Source organism: Scheffersomyces xylosifermentans, assembly GCF_036884685.1.
Source record: "Scheffersomyces xylosifermentans strain CBS 12540 chromosome Unknown RJT20scaffold_4, whole genome shotgun sequence".
NCBI classification, from domain to species: domain Eukaryota; kingdom Fungi; phylum Ascomycota; class Pichiomycetes; order Serinales; family Debaryomycetaceae; genus Scheffersomyces; species Scheffersomyces xylosifermentans.
This window is the reverse complement of record NW_027042942.1, coordinates 976,870-999,789: the sequence shown is the minus strand read 5'-3', so window position 1 is coordinate 999,789 and position 22,920 is coordinate 976,870. Positions and strand designations below refer to the sequence as shown.

At 40.4% G+C, this 22,920-nt stretch overlaps 9 protein-coding genes across 9 annotated transcripts; 5 read left to right on the top strand and 4 right to left on the bottom strand. All coding sequences in view use genetic code 12, as the record gives it.

The window, feature by feature from the left end:
- Positions 1–276: 276 nt before the first annotated feature.
- On the bottom strand, positions 277–2,645 carry RJT20DRAFT_128189 (uncharacterized protein). Its single transcript, XM_064917217.1, has one exon. It carries the CDS (start codon positions 2,560–2,562, stop codon positions 382–384), a length of 2,181 nt encoding a protein of 726 aa, XP_064774413.1. The 5' UTR covers positions 2,563–2,645; the 3' UTR covers positions 277–381.
- A 730-nt stretch (positions 2,646–3,375) lies between these two features.
- Positions 3,376–4,280, top strand: RJT20DRAFT_128187 (L-methionine (R)-S-oxide reductase). The gene has a single exon (XM_064917216.1). It carries the CDS (start codon positions 3,464–3,466, stop codon positions 4,121–4,123), a length of 660 nt encoding a protein of 219 aa, XP_064774412.1. The 5' UTR covers positions 3,376–3,463; the 3' UTR covers positions 4,124–4,280.
- On the bottom strand, positions 4,281–6,252 carry RJT20DRAFT_128186 (uncharacterized protein). Its single transcript, XM_064917215.1, has one exon. The coding sequence runs from the start codon at positions 5,776–5,778 to the stop codon at positions 4,600–4,602; it is 1,179 nt and encodes a 392-aa protein (XP_064774411.1). The 5' UTR covers positions 5,779–6,252; the 3' UTR covers positions 4,281–4,599.
- Positions 6,253–7,440: 1,188 nt separating this feature from the next.
- On the bottom strand, positions 7,441–8,989 carry RJT20DRAFT_43684 (uncharacterized protein). Its single transcript, XM_064920147.1, has one exon. The coding sequence runs from the start codon at positions 8,734–8,736 to the stop codon at positions 7,558–7,560; it is 1,179 nt and encodes a 392-aa protein (XP_064774410.1). The 5' UTR covers positions 8,737–8,989; the 3' UTR covers positions 7,441–7,557.
- Positions 8,990–11,420: 2,431 nt separating this feature from the next.
- On the top strand, positions 11,421–13,703 carry RJT20DRAFT_43688 (signal peptide peptidase-domain-containing protein). The gene has a single exon (XM_064920148.1). The coding sequence runs from the start codon at positions 11,556–11,558 to the stop codon at positions 13,491–13,493; it is 1,938 nt and encodes a 645-aa protein (XP_064774409.1). The 5' UTR covers positions 11,421–11,555; the 3' UTR covers positions 13,494–13,703.
- Positions 13,704–17,393: 3,690 nt separating this feature from the next.
- RJT20DRAFT_43696 (uncharacterized protein) lies at positions 17,394–18,782 on the top strand. Its single transcript, XM_064920149.1, has one exon. It carries the CDS (start codon positions 17,760–17,762, stop codon positions 18,501–18,503), a length of 744 nt encoding a protein of 247 aa, XP_064774408.1. The 5' UTR covers positions 17,394–17,759; the 3' UTR covers positions 18,504–18,782.
- On the top strand, positions 18,743–19,534 carry RJT20DRAFT_128183 (uncharacterized protein). The gene has a single exon (XM_064917214.1). The coding sequence runs from the start codon at positions 19,062–19,064 to the stop codon at positions 19,485–19,487; it is 426 nt and encodes a 141-aa protein (XP_064774407.1). The 5' UTR covers positions 18,743–19,061; the 3' UTR covers positions 19,488–19,534.
- Positions 19,535–19,646: 112 nt separating this feature from the next.
- Positions 19,647–21,747, top strand: SRP54 (RNA-binding signal recognition particle subunit). The gene has a single exon (XM_064920145.1). The coding sequence runs from the start codon at positions 19,872–19,874 to the stop codon at positions 21,543–21,545; it is 1,674 nt and encodes a 557-aa protein (XP_064774406.1). The 5' UTR covers positions 19,647–19,871; the 3' UTR covers positions 21,546–21,747.
- Positions 21,748–22,845, bottom strand: RJT20DRAFT_43680 (uncharacterized protein). The gene has a single exon (XM_064920146.1). The coding sequence runs from the start codon at positions 22,685–22,687 to the stop codon at positions 21,950–21,952; it is 738 nt and encodes a 245-aa protein (XP_064774405.1). The 5' UTR covers positions 22,688–22,845; the 3' UTR covers positions 21,748–21,949.
- Positions 22,846–22,920: the final 75 nt, after the last annotated feature.

Sequence of the window (22,920 nt, the reverse complement as noted above, 5' to 3'; positions counted from 1 at the left end):
TAGATAGAAATGGGAAAAGGTGAAATAGTAGAAGAGAGGTGAGACGCCCCAAAGGAATACTCGATTTTTATATCAGGAACATTCGCTCTTTATATAGATGCCAGATGTGAAAGAGTAACAACTTTTATTGTCTCACTGTTTTTTTTATTGTGCTTTTTTTGTTTGACTTCTTGTTATATAGCGATCTCATACCGCAGAAAATGATGCATAAGACAAAATTAATTTTTGGTGGAGACACCTTACGTGTATACGTGTAATTTTTGCAACCAATAATGTGCAGCATTTATTTTAGCTTGTTTTTCATTTTTTAAAATATAAAACATACCATAAATACCCATGAATAATACATCTGTTTACATATCTTGAATTCGTTGAAATACTCTATATACACATCAACAGAACTTCTATATCTTCGTCTCCGCCCTGTTTGAGCTCGTATGCCACAACGATTCCATCTGTATACAGAAGATACACGAAGAATCGTGGGATATTAGGCAAGATCGACTTGTCCATCACAGCTAATCCAGAAATTGTTCGGTACCCATTGTATCCCAAAGCGAGTCCTAATGCATTGGGAAAGATATGCTCCTGCCTCATACCGTAGACTCCTCGACTCTGACACAACCGCATCACTGTAGCGAGACCCTGCTGCGATACCGCAATAAGACACAGCAATTCAGGAATGACATGAGTGATCGACACCCTATTGGAAAACTTTACCTCCTCATTGAATGGTATAGAAAGATCAAAGAGCTTCTTCGTCGCACTATTACAAAATAGAGTGTCAGCCCTCAAGAGGGCCAACCTCTTGCTTGTAGAAACTACTAGAAAGTCAATAGGTTCTTGATCTAAATCCTCGTGAAGAGCATACGTTTTTCCGTTAAGAGATTCCTGTCTTTTCCTTCCTCTCAGCCTCTCATATTGCTTAATGAGACCTTTGTGGATGCGCCTATATTCGTCGTCCCTTCCTGTCACTGAATCAAACTTAGCAGAAGGATATGGGTTTGCATTCGAGCTAAGATCGACCACCTTGCTTGGAAAGAACAGCCAACTGGCACCACCCCCTAAATGGCTTGTTTTAACTGGATCAAACTCCAAGTCAAGAAGAGCAGATTCTTTGCTTATGCGCTCAACAACTTCCCATTCTCGCAAGAAAGGATCGCCAATAGCAAGCGCAATACTGGAAACTTGCTTAAAGTACTTGGAACTTATTGGTTTTGTTGTCCAACAATCTTCCCCAAGTAACGTTCTGGTAACAACACGAGGTGACAGAAATGAAACTCGAGATAAAAATGTTCCTTTTAAGTCTTGATCCACAGTATCAATAGTGGGGTTGGTTCTGTTTTGCATCTGCTCCATTGTAGGATCTACAAAATAAATATGACCTTTTTTATAGTACTCAAACTCTCTTTTGTTCAAGGGGCCAGCCCTGATCCGAAAATTGAACTTGAAGATAATTAACTCTCTTGATATAGATGCGCATGAGATTTTAAGGGTGTGTGTTCCATCCAGTTTAACTTTATACGAGGAGAATGACACTTCTGGTATATTGTGCAAAATCTGATGGGACTTCACATGATAGAATTGATGGTCCACAGGATGGTAATAGAACAAAACCACGCTTTGCGAATTATCTGAGACTACTATTAAGTTATGTGATATTCCAAAAGAATCGTTGTAGTTCAAGAAGTCTAAACCCCAGAGAGATGATTCCATTTTGAGCCTGAAATCTGGTTCGACTTTAAGACCATAGAACCTATTGTTATCATTGTAGATTTCATCAATTTCGTCTTGCAGACTTAGTTTTTTCGCTATTCCCAACTTTTTGACAAAGTCAGTAATTGTTTCTGAATACCATATCATCAACGTACCATCGTCCAAACAGGCACCTAAAACCTGTCTCCCATCAAAGCCCTGGTAAGATTTCAAAAAATTAATTGTGTGTGGAAAGTATGGCCAGGTAGATATGAGTCTGTCCGTGGTTGATGTGAAAGCTGGACGGGTATCAAAGCGGAGCACAGCCTTTTTGTTGGGCATATGTGTCATATTGTCAAAATCGTAAACAACCAATTCTGAATTAGATCCTTGAACTAAAAATTCATTATTCTGGGAATCTGATATGACTGCGGAAAGATTATTCTTATATCTTCTGATATTTTCTAAATTATGCAATTTTTTTATACCTAAATGGTTTAACGAGAGCCCATCATGATACATTTCTGCTAAGGACCGCTTTAGTATGCGGGATGGATCTGTAGTCTCGATAGTAGTGAAGTCTGAATTAAATTCATCTTGAAAAAGGCTATGGTCATGATTCAGGTAACGGTTCACATCTTCAAGGGTTCGCCGATCGTGTTGCTCCCATTTAATGAATGCGATATCGCTATTTAGTGGTAATGATTCCTTTGTTGTTTTTCTTCCATCTGAGAAGATATTTTGCATCTCGGAATGGGTTTTGCGTGAAGAATGCACAGGTGGGTACTCCGCTAGTACGAACTCGAATGCGAGGTCCAGCTCTCTAATGTCATCATCATCGCTATTATCGTAGTCATCTTCATCCATTTCACTTAATTCAAAATTGCTGGAAATACTGTCTACTCCAGGATTGGTATTGCCGACTCCAGGATTGGTATTGCCGACTCCAGCCCGTGTTCGTATGGATGCATCGGTAGACCCAAAACTTTCTCTGCGATTATTGTAGAACAAGTCCGCATCTGCATTCACATCATTTCTTGAGATCTGGAAGAAATCCATTTCATCGTCATCGTCATCTTCCTCTTCATCATCATCCGAGCTATGATAGTCCTCATGTTGGTCACCATTGCGGCCAGTTTCAAAATCCGGGGCAGTACTGGCAGCTCCAGCATTGCTTCCTCTGTGATTTCGAATAGGGATTATATCCTCATCGAACAACTCCAATTCGTCATCTTCACCACCGAAAGTGACTTCTATATCGCTGCCGAATGAAACGACGTCTCTTTCATTGCTTATTACAGTAGGGGTATCAGTGTGCCGTATTCTACTGTGAGATGAAGATCTTCTCCGATGTGACGAAGGCAGGTGTTGCAATTGATCTTGTAGCTGTGAACTTGACGGCGGCGACTTTCTAATCCTTTTGACTCCTCGAGATTCGAGGAAGAGTTCGAATCTGGCACTGGGCGTTAGATTCTTAGATAGACAATCCATAATGTGGGATGTTCATTATATAACAGATTGTATGCGTACTTGCTTTAAACATATACGCACACACACACATATATATATATATATATATAGATAGGTTTGGTATATCTGAGAAATAGGATGTAGTATGATGAATATTATCCAGTATACTTCTCAATTGCTATTGTAAAGTGCCAACAACCTCAGTTATAGCACATCGATACTTCTGATGATAACAAAAGAATCAGTTATCAGATCAGTGTCACAAATAAAGGCATAGGAAGTGACTCCGTTATGCGACATGAAAATGCGACACAACTGGCGATGCGACAAATGCCACAGCTCTGAAAGGTTTAAGGTGGAAACCAGTCTATTTGTCAATGGTGCTAAAGACACTCAGTTGTTGCACAACAGGAGGTATAGCTTAAACAAAATGGGAGAAGACGGAAAGCACCACGCAGACTATGCAAATGTGACAGGTCTCACCAAGGAAGAGACTTTGCAGCACGTAGTAGACTCATATGAAGCTTTGGCAGCAGATACAACCAACTGGGTCGCTAACTTGTCCAACTGCTCTTCGCTTTTGTGGCACGCATACCACTCTTTAAACGTTCCTGTTAACTGGACTGGATTTTACGTCAAAAATGGGGACAAAAATGAGTTGATTTTGGCTCCTTTTCAAGGAAAAGTCGCTTGTCAAATCATTCAAATCGGCAAGGGTGTATGTGGAACAGCTGCTAGTAGTCACAAGACTCAGGTAGTTCCAGATGTCGAGAAATTTCCCGGTCACATTGCCTGCGACGGAGAAACCAAGAGTGAAATTGTAGTTCCTATTGTCAAAGACGGTAAGATTTTGGGAGTTTTGGACCTCGACTGCTTATCTTTGGAGGGCTTCGATGAGATTGACCAAAAGTATTTAGAGGAGTTGGCTGACTTGATTGTCAAGACTTGTGAGTGGTAGGGGAATTACTTAACGAAATTGATATGATATATTCCATGAGGCGTTGGTAGTGGAAGTTTTGGTATTTACAGTATTCGAAAGCCTTTACGTAACCTACAACTCACCACGACAGACCTATTCACATTAATCATCATTTTAATAAGTACTAGTATGACATAAAATTGTATATAAAAATAATAGTGTAGATAAAAATAAAAATAGATATTAGCACAGGTATTAAACACAAATAAGAGAGAAGCACAAAAGATAAAAGCTTTAGGAAGATAATTAAGACGAGAAACGATGAATAGAGGCCACTCAATGAAGTGAACGAAAGAGCCAATCTCTTAACCTCACCATAACACACATAAATCGATAGCATTATTTGGACTCTGCTTCGATGCGAGGTCCGATTTCAGAAATGAATCCAAAACACAGAAAGTGATGGTTCATTCCAAGGAAGTCTCATATTCATATTCATATTGGACTCAAACTCTTTATTTTCCCTCTGCCTCTGCTCTTCTCTGCTCTTCTCTCTCTAAGTTATGGTACAATAACTCCTTAGCCTTCTCAACTGCGTGAGTAGAGCCCAGGAGTGTGAAAATACGCTCAGATTTTCCTTCAACTTCTTCGGAGATTCCAATAGTAGCTCCGCTCACCTTTCTCACACCTTGGATTCTTGATCCATTTTTACCGATCAATGCACCAACGATATCGTTGGGGAAGCTGAGAGATGTTGAAGTGATGTGATGTTGAGGGACGCCACCTCTTCTGAAACTTCCTGCGGCTGCTACACCTCCTGGTCCAGCAGAAATTGGAGCTTCTCTGGAGCCAGTTGTTCCGGAAGTTCCAAGACCACCCCTGGATGGTGCTCCAGCATTATTATTAGTATAGTGGTGACCTCTAGGTACGTAATAGTTAGTCCCTACTATACTAGAAAAGTCCTCGATTAAACAACGAGATATAATTCTGAGGGAGTCGTAGAGATCATCGACTGTACCTTGGAGCTCAACAAGTCTCTCATTGGAGCCAGGAAGGAACGACTTTGATGCAATCATCAGGATATTGTATTTGCTCTGAATTTGCTGGATTCTTAAACCTTTGGAACCAATGAGAGTTCCCATTTGACTGTTAGGAATAAGTAAACGAAGAATAGTTGTTTCGCCTTCCACACATGGATTTGAGCTCAATTGCTTGAGTGGGAAGAAGTTATACGTTTCAATCGCGGAATCGCATAATGCCTGAGCAAAATAGCTGAGTGCCTTTGCACAATCATCTAATGTACCGCTAACAGTTAAGATACGTTCATGAGACCCCGGCTGTAAACGGGAGATTCCTGCTTTAGTATTTGTCTCGGCACGGATTGAGTCAATTACTTGTCCATTTTGTCCAATAAGGCATCCAGACTCTTTTGCAGATACGAGGACTCTATAGTTGATGAGGGCGGAGGCATTAGACTTGTCGTGAAGAGAGGGAAGAGTAGTAGATTGGTCTTCTCCGTTTGAAAGCGACGATAAATTGGAGTCAGACACATTTGATTCTGTGGAAGCATTCGCTGTGGAAGGGTTGGTGTTGTCAGAGGATGTGTTATCAGAAATTGAAATGTTTGAGTTTGAGTTTTCTGATTCCTTGACGGCGGGTTCCGAGAATTTAGTATCAAATAATGATTCAGTCATGGTGGAAGGTAAATGGCGTCGCTTATTGGAGTTCAACGTGCAAGATGTACTTGTTCTGGGTGATATATGCTTGAGGTATATATACAATGGCAATTCGGGATTGGTAACTGATGGCCGAATGGTTTAGGTTACAGGTCGCTATTGTCCTAGTTAAGTTTTGACTTAGTAGGGGGAATTCCGCTATCAAGGGAAGTTGGGATCAAGTACTGTATTACTGATTCCTGCTCTTAGCTGGTATATAGACTCACAATTGGTCTATTAGCGGCACAAAAATGGGTTCTCTCAATTGTAGTAGCAAGGACGGCTTAGACTTGGACGGTAGTCGTAGGCTATGGGGTAACTCGTTTGATTTGGGTGGAGCTGTGGGCGGAATTGTTCAATCGGTGGGTTAGGAAAAGTTTCCTGGTGATTCGCGTGATTTGGCAGCTTTATTACGGGCGGCTTTGGTCCTGTCAATGGTTTTCAAATCGAAGTTGTCACTGTGATTACTACACTGGTAGTTTTGGGTTTTTCTGATTTTTGCTTTTTGACTTTCTGTTGATGGAGAGTTGTCCTGCATGCGTCCCGCGGTTGGAATGGTTTTTGATTTTGCAGAGGGTCGGAGAAAAAGCGGGAGACGAATGAAGAGGATAGAGAATGATAGGAAGAAGGGGGGTTAAAAAGTAGAAAAACTAGAAAATGGGGACAAAAATTCGAAAGTTTTGGTGGAATTGAAGCAATAGTGATTTGGTATGGAATTGAATGTTTTTGGGCTCGAAATGATGGTTATACCGCAGAAGTCCTAGGTATTTGACTGTACTTTAAGTACTGTATCCTATAGGAAAAAATTTGGCTGTATGAGGCCATTTGATTATTACTACTGTAGCAGCAAAAACGTTGCGAGCACGAGAGTCAAATGCGACATTTGGAAGGTTTTGATATCAGAACTCCTAGGGCAAGCGACATTGTTGTCGGTGCTAACGGTGCACTGCCGGTGGTAGCAGGACAGTTTCGTATGGATTGATTTGTATGTATACGAACAATGGTACGGGGTAGGGAGCGAAAGGGATATCGGCAAGGAAGGGACGCAAAAAGACTATTTGCCAATTGAATTTCGGAGTCAATAGCCCCCATCTCGGTCCGGACAAATAGCCCTTCGATGGCTCGCCTGAAAGTTGCTGTTTGACCTACGCCAGTTGAATACTGGCGTCCAGCAAATACTCGTCAACGAAGTCGCAAAACGGGCTGAACAAGAATACGACATGTGACCGTTGTACGGGATAGAAGTCGATGAATTCTGATGACGTAAGCTATCGACAATGGAAGCAGAACTGCTGCACGACCATTGCCTAATCCGGTAATTTGGCCCTAATTTCAATTATGATCCCTTGTTCTCCCCTCTAAAGATGTCATCCAGATTAGAATAGTCTTGTTATTTGGTTGCGGATTTGTCTCGGGGCAAGGTAACTCCTCCAAGAGACCGCTCCACGATCTGCTCACATCATTATTTGCTCTTGCGGTCGACGAAAGCCGACAGACTAATGCAGCGGGGACATTGTCTTTTTGTCTGTTTAGCCAGGTTTACCCAACATTTTTTTGGATATGAGCCTTACCTATTGTGAATGGCACTTGTAGTTTGATAAATAACTAATTTTTGAATGATACATATGAAATACTACGTTTAACCTATAGACACCTTTTTATTTGATCTTTATTAATTTGTAGACCTACCGTATTTTAATTATACTAGCTATACGAACAGACATTTTTATAGTTGAAATTGAAGAGAGATGACTCTTCTTACAAGACGCCGATGTAATCCTTGACGCTCATGGTGGTATAGCTGCTCTTTCTATACTGCAGCGTGCTGTCATTACCACCAGACGAGAACTCGTTCTCTTCGTTGTCCTCGTTATTTATCATATCTGCAAATGAATAGAAGTCAATTGTTTGGTCGTTTTTGCTACTATTTCCGGAGGAAGAGTTATTAATGGGACTCATTGTAGGAGCCTTCACATAACTTGACAGCCTCTTTGTAAGTGGAGATACAGCTCCACTAACTGCCTTCGAAGAGCAAGAAGCAATAGAAGGTGACGATAAACTTGATCTCTTAGACTTGCTATTGTGACGTGAACTATTCTTATGGTAATCCTCCTCATCTTCATTCCTCTCACCTCCTTCACCAAGAAGTTCACCTTTACTGTTGAAGTTGTTATTAGCGTTGTAGTGATCGAAAGAATTGATCAATGAGATACTAATAATTGATCTGGAACGAGGTCTAGGCTCGCCAGAATGGTCTTCTTTGCAATCTTCTTCACAGAAGCAATTGAGCTTAACATCGTTGTAAAAATCAAGATTAGGGTTGCTGAGCATTTCAGTAGTAGTATCGAGTATAGGGCTGGTGTAGTTTTCTAAATTGTAATGTGATGGGGTTTCTGGATTATTCAAGATTGATCTTGAAGCGTTTCCTTCTAGACTTCTTTCGAAGATGTATGAGGAAGATGTAGACGAGCTAGCATCTTTAGAAGTAGCCATTGGTGTGCTACTGACGTGCGTAGACTCATTCCCATCCTTAACAGGAGAAGGAACAGCGGCCGAGCCTTGACCTGGGTAGTAGAGTCTGTGGAATGTTCGTTTGATAAACTTGTGAATCTTGTGATGGTAATGATCGTAGTTATTATATGCGTATGTGATGGGATTACCTGTGGTTAGGTGGGTACTCGTGCTGCAGACACTACCAATGTTATTATGGTGATAAGGACGATTATTGTCTGATGAAGCATATGCCTCTGCCAACGGCGCAGAATCCGGTTGTGCAATAGGTGACGGCTTGAGTTTTCCAACAGCCGGATCGTCAATACTTACGGGTTGTTTATTTGATTCAGACTCTGATAATGTAGTCAACGGATCTACTTCGTCGTCCTCATCATATTTCTCCAAGTCGGTTTCTTTTGGAGGAATGGGATCAGTCGATGTCATACCAGCTTAACCTGACGAGTATTTTTTTAGAGTATTCGGTGAATATGGTTGACTTTGTTAGCTGAACAAAAATATTATTATGTTTTGAACGGCTTGATATTTTGGTGATGCCGCTCTGATGAATAGTTGATATAACTTTAAATAAAATTAAGACAGATGTATTTGAATTTCAGACAGTAACAGATACGGGGATGATCTGAATTCGTTGTCTGGCACAAAAATTGGGATTCCGAAGTTGGGTAGGATTTGCTAATAATCGGCGCTTTAAGGAGTGAATTACAGAGTTCTAAAGAAGATATAGACTGATATAGAAATAGTTATATATATTTATATAAATAGGAATTGAAACTTGTCAAAGCATACAACCGGAGTTAAGACAACTTTTAGCAGTAATTATATCGCAGGTAGTACGCAGGAACAGACAGACAGTAATTGAAATGGCTTAGCGTGTGATAATGACTGTGGTTGAACAGCTTTAAGCCAGAAAGAAGTAGAATAGGTTTGAAATGGTGTGCTGTGTTCTTGGCGAGTACAAGAGTTATAACTCAACCAGCAAGATAAGGAGACCGATCCATTTATATATTCTGAGCCTTATCGTACATCAACGATTGAGTAGCAGGCATGAAAAATTCCAAATGACCTCAATCGAAATCCGACAGAAAATTTCGCGGGCTTTCTTTTGCAAGAGAAAAGAATGATTTTTTTAAGGCCATACAGGAAATTACGGTGGATCACCATATTTGCGATTGAATTTACCCTAAACAGTGCTCGAACGCTGAGAGGTTGGATATTGATTTATTTGGAGTTGATGTTACGATTTAGCAATCAGACGGCTGAATTAGTTTTTTGTAAGTCAGTAGTTATTTATGGATTGAGATAAGTTGGTTAAAACGCTCTCCTGGCTATTTCACTGGGAGTAAGCGCGGTGTCAGGTAATTAGCTACATCACCCACTAGCATACGTTCAACATTACCTACATTGTACTACAGGACTCCTAAGATCTGCACGACTGCCAAACGTGAGTTTTGGAAGAAACTCGGGTGTAACTGTCCAGTGCACCTTTCTCCCACTACGCCGTATTGGACATGCAACAGCATACTACTTCTGTGAGTATCCATTTACGCATTAACTAATTGTGGACTGTCTTGTGTGTGGTTCGTTATCTTGTATGCCTTCCGACGAACTATAATCTATGTGTTGAGGCCAAATTTAAACTTTACCGAAGCTTCGAAACCTGATCAGTACAGTAATAGGTGGGTCGGTTTATTTTCTTGGTACTCCGTTCACCGCCTTGCATTTTGCAAGTTACCTATTTTCTCGTATCCAAGGGGTAATAATAAACAACATCACTTGATGATTCTTGACAAGATGAAGTCATTGAAGTTACCCATCTAAGTCAACGGCTGACTTACTCATCGTGGATTTGTCAGAATGTGGTAAAGCTGACATTACAATATGTTCTCTTCATTCATGAACATAAAAGACTTCTTGTAGTTGTGTCCTCTCATATATGCCTTCCCTCGCATTGCATGATGTCTCACTACTGTTTTGTAATTTGAGTATGGTGTCACATTTTCCTACAATTTTGTTCTCCACATTGGGACACACCCGGAAAGGTCTTCACTTGATGTTGATTCCGGTTGATTCCATGACATGCTTCGTTCACGATATATCGCGGAGGAAGTGAGGTAACCCGAAGTCACCCTGGATTCAAGATGTGCAACCAATTCCGTCTCCACTTCCCAATGAAAGAAGGCTCAAAAGAAGCGTCTGTCCAGTGAGATGGTTCATAACATAAACATGGAAAGGCTGTTAAGATTCAATTCAAATTCGTAATCCAGTGTATTGTAACCTAGAAACCGATACCAATGCTTACTTGGAAGTCAAGCTTCTGGTTGCGCTCAGTTTCCAAATGATTCATGAGTGCACAAAAGAGGCACTTGAAACAACAAAGGCTTTTAACACTTCACACACACTCACCGTAGCCAACTCTCATACATATCGTGGTAACTACTAGACGTAGAGGGCTCAGGATCGAACCATTTTGAAACAGCCTTTGCCTCAATGGCGGTTCCAAGCATTGAGGCATATTCTACAAAGTGTGGGACTAGTTGAGCCAGCACCAATATACAATACAGAGAACAAACTCGTGTATTCCAGACATGACAAAGATTCTCTGCGTACGGTGCCCTGGCCCAATTGAATTCATAGCCGATGCATACTTTCAGACATTTTTTTGCTGTCGGGTGCTTCTAGAAGGCTGTCCAAAAGCACGCCGTCCCGACATTATTTGCACGTGATGTGAAATGAAATGAAGATCATGTCGTTGCAAGTTTTTTCACTCACAACAATACTAAATGACACAAAAGGAACGGCCCTCAGCATTGGCAGTTCAAAGCAATGTAAAACAGGCCTGACTGGTGTACTTCTGGTGATGTTATGGTTATGGTTATGGTTATGGTTATGGTTATGGTTATGGTTATGGTTATGGTTATGGTTATGGTTATGATTGTGTATTATGTATTTTGTATTATGTTTATTTAGTGATTCATTGCCATATTTTATAATCCTTAACTTGGGTGCTGCATTCACTAGACGTCGCAGAATTATATAATAATCCGATACACAGTAAAGCCACACAGAAAACATCCTAACCTCTCTTGTCATTAGCTTATGTCATAATTAGACATACACCGCGCATCTTCACTTATTCTTGCCTTTAAAGGTAAACACTCACTGATTTGCATTCAAAAGATTGAAGACCATTATTGCTTCTAAGGATATAGTGATACTACGCGTTTACAAGTACCAACTACGCGATGGCTTCGAATAATACCGTAACAGAAGCACTGGCTGCCTTGGCCAATGCTACTTTGGCTAATTTTTCATTCAGCGATCTCTCCTATTTCGACCAAGTGGCTTACCTTATTCCCCACCAAATCTACCAAGAAGACTCACCCATTGCACCAGAGATAATTAGTGGAAGTCTTATTGTTCTTGTAAGTGCTATTACAGTCGTCCTCGGTGCCTATTCTTCCGTAACTCGTCCGACGAATAGCGAGGACCCTAGGTTGGACAAAGACTCGAAATACTGGGATCCTACAGACGTGGACGCTTCAGAGCGTAATGTGACTAACAAGGACCAATTGGCCCTGTTGGGCGGCGCTCAATTAGGGCTACTTCAGGTATCGCTTATACCTGTCTTTGCCGCAGCCACATTGTACTTTCTTAATTATGCTTTGAATAACTGGAATATTGAAGATTTGAATCTCTGGTTCAACAGATACATTTTGTGTGTGCTGGTCATGTCAATTTACGGCAGTCAGGAGTATCTCCTAGTATCGTCGGTGAGAAAAGTCGTGAAACTCTTTGGGTCTACTTACAATAGTAGTAATGTCTTTGCTAGGTATAGATTGACATTGACTAGTGATAAAGACTACTATCCTTTGGGCAGACTTGAAAATTTTGATGAAGAAGAGTTTTTTCAGAAGGACTTAAAGAAGGACTCCAAGTGGACGGAGGGTTTTCAAAAATATCTCAACGATGAACATATTGAGATAGTACGTCCCACTTCTGTTCATATAATCCCAAAAGTTACGGAAAATGTGAATTGGATCTTTGACTTCAAGCCTTTTATTCTTGCCCCCAGCACTTTAGGCTTGGTTTACCTTTTTTACAAGTATAACCCTGTGTTAAACTCTGCTTACTCTCAAACAGAAATCAACTGGTTGGCGTTAGACGCATTATCCATAGACTTTGCCATCTACGGAATAAAGAAGGTTCAATACGGCAAATTTATGTATGGTTTCATTTTGTTGTCGGGACTTTTTTTCTACGATATCTACTTCGTTTTTGGTACTAAGATGATGGAAACTGTTGCCACTGGTTTGAATATTCCAATCAAGATTTTGCTTCCGGTGCCAGGATCTTCGTGGGGTGAACCATTGAAGTACACCTTGCTTGGATTAGGAGATATTGTCGTTCCAGGAACTCTTGTTGCTTTATGTTTGAGATATGACGTCTACCGCCACCACGAAAACAATCCTCACACCGCATTTCACCACTTGACTCCAATTCTGAAGCCATATTTTATAACGGCACTTGTAAGTTATATCGCAGGTTTGACCATCACTATTATTGTGCTTAATATTTTCCGTGTGGGACAACCTGCATTGCTTTATATTGTTCCTTGTGTGTTAGGCGGAATATCTTCCTTGAGTTTAGTAAGAGGAGAATTTGAGGCATTATGGAAATTCACCGATGAGATTAAGTTGTACAATGAAAAAGATTACGATGAAAGCTACTTAGAGGAAGATGATGACGACTACGAGGTCGATGAAGAAGATGAAGATGAGAAAGCTTTTGATGACTGGGTCGATGAAGTAGAGTTGGAGCGTTCAGGAGGTATCTTATCTGAGGACGAGACAGATTTAGATGAAATCAGAAAGCAGGCACCACAGGCACCACAAACTGTAATTTATTGTGCTGAAGACTTTGAGGCTTCTGACCTAGAAGCTTCTGATGAAGAGGATGACACATTTGTCATTGAAGAATATGACGATGACGATGATGGGGATAACAATGACGGCGAAATCGATATTGAAATTGAAGAAGAAGACGAAGAAGAAGACGAGGATGATGATGAAGAAGATTATGAAGATGATGACGACGATCAGATTGAAATTTTAGAAGAGTTGAACCTCATTAAACTGGACTTAGAGAAGGATCCTCTGAAATGGTATAGTGAAGATGCATAATGCTTGCACTTTCTGTTTGCCCCCACACTGTACATCATAAAACCACGAGAATGGCGAGGACTACTGAATCATAGATAAGTGCAATCTCCACCATCATAACTTTATAGAAATGGAAACTTCTTGAAGTTATGTTATTTACCTTTCAGATTGTTTTCGAACTCATCGAACTGAATATCGGATACTAGACTTTAAGATCTGTTTCTCTGACATTTGTCAGGACGGCCTCTCACAGAGCTACCATTGATCATTGGACTCAGAGTTGTTGGGTTCTCTTACCGACTAACGAGGTATTTTTTACTTATAAGTACACAGAGAAATAATATGTTGGGAAGGTATAGAAAATAGTTTATAGGATAGTTAGCATTCTTCTAAAGCTATTAAGTGTCTTCTCGATTGGACGTAATTATTCGTTGTTTTGGATGAAATATTCAAAGTGTATCGAAAGTATAGTGGATAGAGATGAATCAGTTTCAAGACTTCCAGTTCATATAGGCCTATTGCAGAGCTTATCGAAGCAATTCGAGGAATCGCTTCCACAAGAAAAGGGGCCTTTTCTCAACCGAAACTGTATAAACTGTGGCATCAACCTTCCATTGGGATTCCTCTCATTCTTGAAGGCAAACCTTTAAATTCGGTGATGTCATGGCTAGTATGACTAACTTGGTGTATTTATGGCTTGAAAACATGTCAAGCCTGGGTATAGTTGTTTGTATGCAGATGCGACTTGGGTGCCAAAAATGTGCTGCTTCGCTTAGGACAACGCCTTCTACGTCCAATGCACTAACTGTAGCTAGATGTAACTTATGCAATACACAGAGACGATATCTAATATCCAAGCTAGCGGAATAACTGCTGTCACCAGTAGGAGAGCTATAGGTATCATTTACAAGTTACAACTTGAAGTGATAAAAGTAAACATGCGGCTGTCCATTTCTACTGGTTAGTTAGTTTATCAACAACAGGCAGCCGTGTCAGTAGTTGGCATGTCATGGAAATCTCTTACTCTTGCTGACGATCACCACAGAATGGCCAGTGAACAGATATTATTGTGAATTTGTGAATGACAAATAAATAAACAACATGGTGAATAAATGACCAATAATTATCAGTTGTGGCTATCTTGATAGTTATCAGTTTGGAATTAAAGATAACGAACCGAGCCGAGCACAGAAGGCACCAATTGGGAAACTAGCAAGTAAAAGTTTTTTCTTCCAATACTCAAAATTGCCATTTTGAGAGAATGCTCGAGGAAGAGAGTCAGTGGATTGCCCGGAACAATGACCTCGTGTACCACAATAGAACTAGCTTGTGAAGTAGTTCAAATAGACTAAACAGGGCAGATAGGGTGTTTAACTTGCTCAACTTCGGAATAACCAGTAGATTAGGGGTCGGAGGTAGTATAAATTAATCTAATTAGTTCCAGTCACGGGATTAACAGTTAAATTGATACACACCTTATCCATGCCAACGTGAGGACCTATTGCGTAATCTGGGGCTGTGTTTCATGGAATATCATCGAAGCTATGCGCAATACCGCGTATTCCTTCTGAAATGCGTCTTCCAAATTAGGGCAAAAAACGAGGCCATAGATATAACTGTCTTCGGAAGGATTCTGGAAACCGTGTGTGTGCGATAACAACACACACAATCAGTGTTACCCCTTGATTCATGTCCTTCCGTTATCACATTGTACACAGAAACTACCACATTCTGTCGACACGAGCAACCTTCCGAAAGGTGGGGGAAGCAAGATGTGGACCCCAATTCCCTTGAGGCAATGTTCTCTCAAACATCGATAACGAACACAAACACAACAAACACGAAGCTGGCATTGAATTGCCCGATTGGTCAAGCACTAATTTTAAACTGCCCCTTATATTGTGTGGATCGAAGATGACATAGTTCCATATCACAAATTTATCCTAATCGTGTATAGAGAGGTGTGGGGGGCGTCAACGTACTTATACGCAGGCAATCTTGCTTCAATATGAATCTCATCTACTAGTATAGCGGAGTCTAAGCGTTGAGGTAGTCCCTCGACGTTAAGGTGAAAAATTGCCCAATGTAAACACTATTCAGTCGAGGCTGGAGATTGACTCGGTTGGAATGTTTATTCAAACATTTCACAGAAGCAATTTAATTGTACAAATAACTAATTAACTAATTAACTTATAAATCCTTGTTGTGTTTTTTCTGGCTATTATCTTGCAAATACAATGCAACAAAGATAATGTCAGAAAAATGTGACCTGTTCTGCGATTAAAAGATATGCGCTTTGTGGAAAAAAAAAAGATGATGGGTACTACGGAAAAGACACTTGAAAATTTCAAGAGCCTCACAATGAGTAAAGATAACAGCGATGATCTGACGGATATAGTCAGCTTTGTCTTGGAGTAAAGAAAAACCACAGTGTAGTTCATGTAGTACAGTAATACTTTGATTTACCGAGCCGGACCAACGACCATGGTTTCCTGGTAGCCGGTGTCAATTGGTTTCAGTGAACCTGAAAATTTCACCTACCAGTAATTAATTTAATCAGTGAGGCATTTTATAGTAATTGCTCGACGGTGGTACGTAGCGACTGGCAGCTTATTGCCAGACGAGAATGGTCCCATCATCAAAGCGGAATTAAAGGGGTAAATACTGCCTAGTAATATTACACAAGAGCACCAAGGAACAATTGTACGACGAGAAAAACAACCCCAAAGTGTCGACGAACAAAAAGATTCCCCTATTGTTGGCTACATAATGTGACAAAAAGGAAATATTCTGTAATAGAATAAAAACCCTCTGCGAATCGATGAGGTCCGTGCAGTTCTGCGGAGAGATTGGTGGGGCTGCGTGTTCAGATTTCCATTTTCTAGTGAGAGATTTGGCCCAATGGCCCTAGATTTTTGCCTCAGCTCACTGAGATTAAGTCGCACGCACAACAAATTTACTATTACTTTTTTTCTATTTTAAGATAATAATCAATTAATTATATTTTTTGTGGCCAATTTAACCAAATGCCCTACTAATAAAAGTGGAGCCTCTCCAATAATTGACATGAGAAACGAACAAGAAAATTGAATGGGGTAGCCAGGATTCCACTGCAGCGGGAGGAGGTAATTAATAATTACTTTTTTTTTCTTACGAAAGGTGTGACCGCCATAGTGTTGGCACAGTAAATTTCAGAGATAGAGCACTACATAGATTAATGCCGTCGTCGTGTAGCAGACAGCCACCACCGCTAGGGCCGTTGGTATTCAAATAGGAGGTACTATTTCACTGGAAAAGTTCCGTGCTTACAGATGGCTAAGATGAGTGAGGTTCCCCTATACATGTACCGATTCTACGTTGGCTTTCTAATACATTGTGCCACTCTAACGTGATCTTTTAATAATGCCTCTACTCTGGCCCCTGCGATTACTTGGACTCTGTCCCTACCAGAGATGCCGAAAAAACCTCCCAGCCAATTTGCCCATTTCACAGTGCCAATTTCCCACACCACCACGAACGTCTGCTCACCGTCCACCAAATTCCGGTGGAACACCATTCCTGCGTACGGATATATAACACGTAAAACTTAGTTTCACATTTTTTTTTTCCTTCTCTTGCTCTTTGCGGTGGTGGTTCTTATCTCTAGCAGTGGAAGTTTGCGCAGTCGGAATAATAAAAATAATTAACAATAGAATTCTGGTAGAGTTAGGAACTATCGCAGTCTATAGATGTGAATCTAAACGTAAACAACAACCGAGTAATGCCGTTTCCACAGTTTGACTATCGCCCGTGGTGAAATTCACAACCATGGATATTCCCGTCAAATTATTCATCTCCATATGACATCAATATCGATGCATCCGTATATATCTGGAGGAATACGCCAATTCTCTAATCCACTGCCGTCACTTCTCGCTCGATTTTTATTTATAATAATATACTGGCCACTTATTCTAACCCCACCGCCCATCGCCTCCTCATACTCCTCCACCCACTTGCCACTTTAAGACCCGTACAACTAGGCCATATTTTCTATCCGACCTGTCTTATTATTTTGGGTAATTTTAGAACCTCCATTTCACGGTTATTTTCTGGGACCCCGAACTTGCAATACCGAACACCACAGCTCTCACCTCGATCTGAATTAGTACATATATATATATATATATATTATATCATATCATCTAAGATATTTTTGGAAAAGCTTCTTATTTCTGGACATACTTTTATTGTGTCCTATATAGCTGGCATCTTCTTCATCACTCATACCATATCATAGTCAACACTATGAAACGATCGCTGTCAGTCTCCATCGAGTCGTCGTCTTTGTACACGGCATCTAATAATTCCAATAATTCCAATAAGTCTTCCAAGAGATTACGGCTCGAGAACGAAATTTTTTCAAAGTCGATCAAGGATATCGAAAAGATGTTCACTGTGGATAACTTCAACAAATCGAATACTATCACCAACAATATCACCTCCAATGCAAACCATATTGGTTCTCCAATCAACCATGGAAGTGTTACTTCAACAATACTCACATCGGTTAATTCCGCCAATAACCACATCATCAAAAAGCCTGTTACTGCAACTGCTGCTCCCATAGCTTCCAAAAAAGCACACTGTAATTGTGTTCTACTTGAGGATAACGATATTCACCACTACTTGTCTAACACCAACACTTCATGTAACTACATGGACTTGAAGTATGATTGCATTAATCTCGCTTTCTTATCTTCTGCACCATCGTCTGTAGACCAACCTAAGTATGCTAACATTAACGATTCATGCTACTTCACAAAACGTCCTTGCAATGACCAAAACTTGGTGATACCCATTTTACCCTCCCAGGCTAAGACCACGACCATGCAACATAGTACACCTCGCAACATCTTTGACTTGGACATGGATATCACTGACGTGGTAGACTTGGAAGAAGAAATCGATAAACTCAGCTTCATAATAGCTACAAAGAACAACTTAGAGCGGGATTTGAACCTCATAGACCAGTTGATCTTGAGAAGTTAGTTTCATTACTTTCATGTGTATTCACCACTCACACCACACACCCACTTCTATGACTTTTCATGTAATATTCCTGGTGAATACTCTACAACGACAGCTACACTGTTCACTTCGCTTCACGAAAAATTCATTATGTATTATATATATTTCACTATATATCTATAGGAACTACGGTTTTGGTTTTTGCTATTTTCTGGTTATTTGCATAGGTCTAATATCTAATATACACCGGCCCTACAGACTGTTGTTGGGACCCGTAGACGGGGTCAATTATTAATTGGCTGTTAAAACCAAAAGGAGGGGAAAGAGGCCCATGATGCAGCAGTGACATGTCGCATCACGTGACATGAATTTAATAAGAATACGACGATGGTTTCACCATTGTTACAGACGGCTTCAAAAAGAAAGTGCACGTCTATCTTCAATTTTTAGATGAACTGACTTTTGCCCTTTGAAGGAGACGAGCAGCTGTATCACATTGTAACATTCCTTTCACATTAATACGACCTTCTAATCTAAAAATATATCCACAATTCTTGGTTGCACAATGCTTGGTACACAATGCTTGGGATATTGATATTATTATTTCTTTTTCATCATTTCCTATTCACTATTTACTATCTCTTGTACAAGAATATTCCAATAATGTTACTCTCACCCACACGATACTCCATACATAGAAGCCTATCCTACACAGGTACAAACCACACTAATTATGCTCCAACAGGAAATGCAAAAACCTCTCTGTCTTTTCATTTCTTTTGGTATCATTGCTTTTCGCCGCACACTTTTTGCACTTTAGCACTTTTGCTCAATTCAGCTCATTTCGGCTCATTTCAGCTCATTTCAGCTCTACTCACGCACTTCGCTCAAATAAGAACTACTCTTCTCTCTATCAACTCTCACTTTGCTTGCTTTACTTCCACACACACTCTGTATTCTCACACACACACTCTTTATTCTCATCACCACACATTATTCTCATAATCACAAGAAATAAGTCAAACCTACAACATGTAATTCTCACTACTAATTTGCTTGAAGGGTAGTATGAACTTATTGGGGTTTAATATGAATTAATTCTGGCCTCTAGTTTGAATAACTTATGGAAACACTGTACACTCTCTATTCTCACCACACTCTCTAATCTCATACACTCTGAACTCTCACAGTTCACCTTTTCTCTTTTTTCTCTCCTGCACACTCAACGTCACTTTCATTTTTTGGAGAGTCGTTGAAGCCTCAAAAAATGGAGAGGATCACACTTCAAACTGTTCAAGTTGGTGACAACTGCAAAGTCAGATCTGAGCGGGTAAGCGGTCCAGTGTATTGTAATCTATTGAAAGTAATAGAACTTATCACATATATACAATGGTGTTAGCAGACTTGGGTTCTCGTCTCCGTGGCGCCCTCTCCTCCGTGGAGTCTGCGTCCGACGACGAAATAAATTCAATGGTGAAAGATGTCTGTACGGCGCTTCTAGAGTCAGACGTCAACATCAAACTTGTGGTAAGATTGAGAGATAACATCAAGGCAAAAATCAAGACAGAACTTTCTCCAGAGGAAACTACAGCAAACAAGAGGAAAAAGCTCCAAAAAATCATCTTTGATGAACTTGTAGCTCTTGTAGACTCACACGAGGAACCACCAAAACCAAAGAAGCTCTCAACTTCTACCAAGGTAATTAATGGAAAGAAGAAAAAAGTCGCTAAAACAAACTCCCATGTGATCATGTTTGTTGGTCTTCAAGGTGCTGGTAAGACAACAAGTTGTACCAAGTTGGCTGTCTACTACAAGAAGAGAGGTTTCAAAGTCGGTTTAGTCTGTGCCGATACTTTCAGAGCTGGTGCTTTCGATCAGTTGAAGCAAAACGCAATTAAAGCTTCCATTCCATACTACGGTTCATATCTCGAACAAGATCCCGTTAAAATTGCCTACGAGGGTGTTACAAAGTTCAAGTCAGAGAAGTTTGATATTATCATTGTAGATACTTCCGGTCGTCATAGACAAGAGCAACAATTGTTCGATGAGATGGTGCAGATCGGTGAAATGGTTCAACCAACTCAAACAATAATGGTTATGGATGGTTCTATTGGTCAAGCTGCCGAATCTCAAGCTAAGGCTTTCAAGGAAAGCGCAAACTTCGGATCTATTATATTGACAAAGATGGATGGTCATGCAAAGGGTGGTGGTGCTATCTCTGCTGTGGCTGCTACAAAGACTCCGATCGTATTCATTGGTACTGGTGAACATGTCGGAGATTTAGAAATCTTCAAGCCAACAACATTCATCTCAAAGCTTCTTGGAATCGGGGACATTCAATCTTTGATTGAACATGTTCAAGGTCTTAACTTGCAGAACGATGAAAATCACAAGCAAACTATGGAAAACATCAAAGAAGGTAAGTTCACACTTAAGGACTTCCAGAACCAAATGAACAACTTCTTAAAAATGGGTCCTTTGACCAATATTGCCTCCATGATACCCGGTTTGTCTAATATCATGTCACAAGTTGGTGAAGAGGAGACTTCAAAGAAAATTAAGAACATGGTGTACATCATGGATTCCATGACTGCCCAGGAATTAGAAAGTGACGGTAGAATTTTCGTAGATCAGCCATCCAGAATATTGCGTGTTGCAAAGGGTTCTGGTTGCTCCGCTGTCGAAATTGAGATGGTCTTGCAACAGCATAGGCTTATGTCGACTATGGCCAAATCTGCTGTTGCTGCTGGAGGTGCCCCAGGCGCTCCAGGTGCCAACCCTATGGCCGGTAACCCACAAATGGCCAGGATGATGCAACAGGCTCAATCCAATCCTAACTTCATGCAACAGGCCATGAGTATGATGGGTGGCGGTGCTGGCGGTGCTGGCGGCATGCCTGATATGGCTAGTATGATGAACAATCCACAAATGATCCAACAAGCGCAACAAATGATGAGACAGAATCCAGGCATGATGCAACAAGCTCAACAGATGATGCAAAATCCAGGTATGATGCAGAAGTTGATGAGTCAGTTTGGTGGAATGGGTGGTATGGGTATGTAGTCGGTTTGAAATTAAACTCATTACATGTCTTCACGGTGCCAGTAATCCCAAGCTTCTTTTGGTAGTGTTATCGCTATCTCTTGTATTTATACACATATACGCATATTTACGTTTAATTAATATAAAAATTAAAGTAACAAGATTGCTCCTCTAGCAACCAGAGTAATCAAATTTACCTTATATTACTTTCAATTTGCAAAAGATTCTTCTTTATAATGTACATAGAGTTTATGACTAGTCTTATGACATAAGGTTTGGGTTCGATTGAAGTAGAGTTCAATTCCAATATTGTTTCACACTACGAGTTTCCTCATTTATGCCTTTTTGCTCTAACTAGTGTCAGACAAGTAGTCGACTCTGGATCTATCTTATCATACAAGTACCACCAGATTCTCCCAGAAGACTCAGCGGTAGAAGTCCGGTCTTCCGGTGTTCATTCCATACTCACTCAAGGCACTCGACAAATCTTCCATTGTCAACACCAATTTTCCTTGCTGATTTCCAGCGTTACTAGTACTGTGCGTTGGTTGTTGTTGTTCACTTGCACCATCTACACCAGCTGCGGCAGTTCCTGTTCCTGTTATCAGCTGCTGGTTAGCAAATTGTTGTCCCTGCAACAACTGCTTTGCTCTTACTTGTGGGTTTGCTGAGTTATACACGGCAGACGAGTTTCTAATTCTAGAATACTCATATGCGTCTTGTGTGATATCACTTACGAATTTCTGAGTAGCCAAAGCGAGCAAACGCTTGATCTTCACGTCAGTTGTTTCAAACCCATTTTTGGCCAAGTAGTAGTCTGTCACGGCATCAGGAATTATTGGAGCAAAATCTCCGTCCATAAGGTCCAAGACTTTCTTCAATGATATGTCTTTACGGGTGAGTTCTGGCAAGTCGGGGATAAGAAGCGATCCAGCCCCTGTATTGGATTGACCAGACGCCAGTTTCCTTCTAGCTGAAGCAGATTGAGTGTTTGTAGAAGAGTCGTTTTGGTTTTCATTGCTTTCATCTTTGTTAGCATTATTTGACTGTATGTCGTCGTTAATGGTGGACTCTTGCTGTTCTATGTTCTCATCGACGTCGTTGAACTCGTCGTCCATTTCTTCATCTTCAATCTCATTTTGTGGTTGTGGTTCAGAATTCATCTTATCGAAAGTCTGCTCGAATACTAACTTATTCCTATACTAAGTGAACTCTGACAGTGTATTACACTCTTAAATTGGTTGTAAAGGTATGAACTGAATGAATGTCAAAGCATTTATGTTGTGAGACTAGTGTGCATATAGAGCCGGATAACTAAAGTAAGCTGTATGGAATAGTGTAGTATAAGATGTAGAAGGAGGGAGTAGAGAAAAGGGTCATATAAGTAAGAAATACT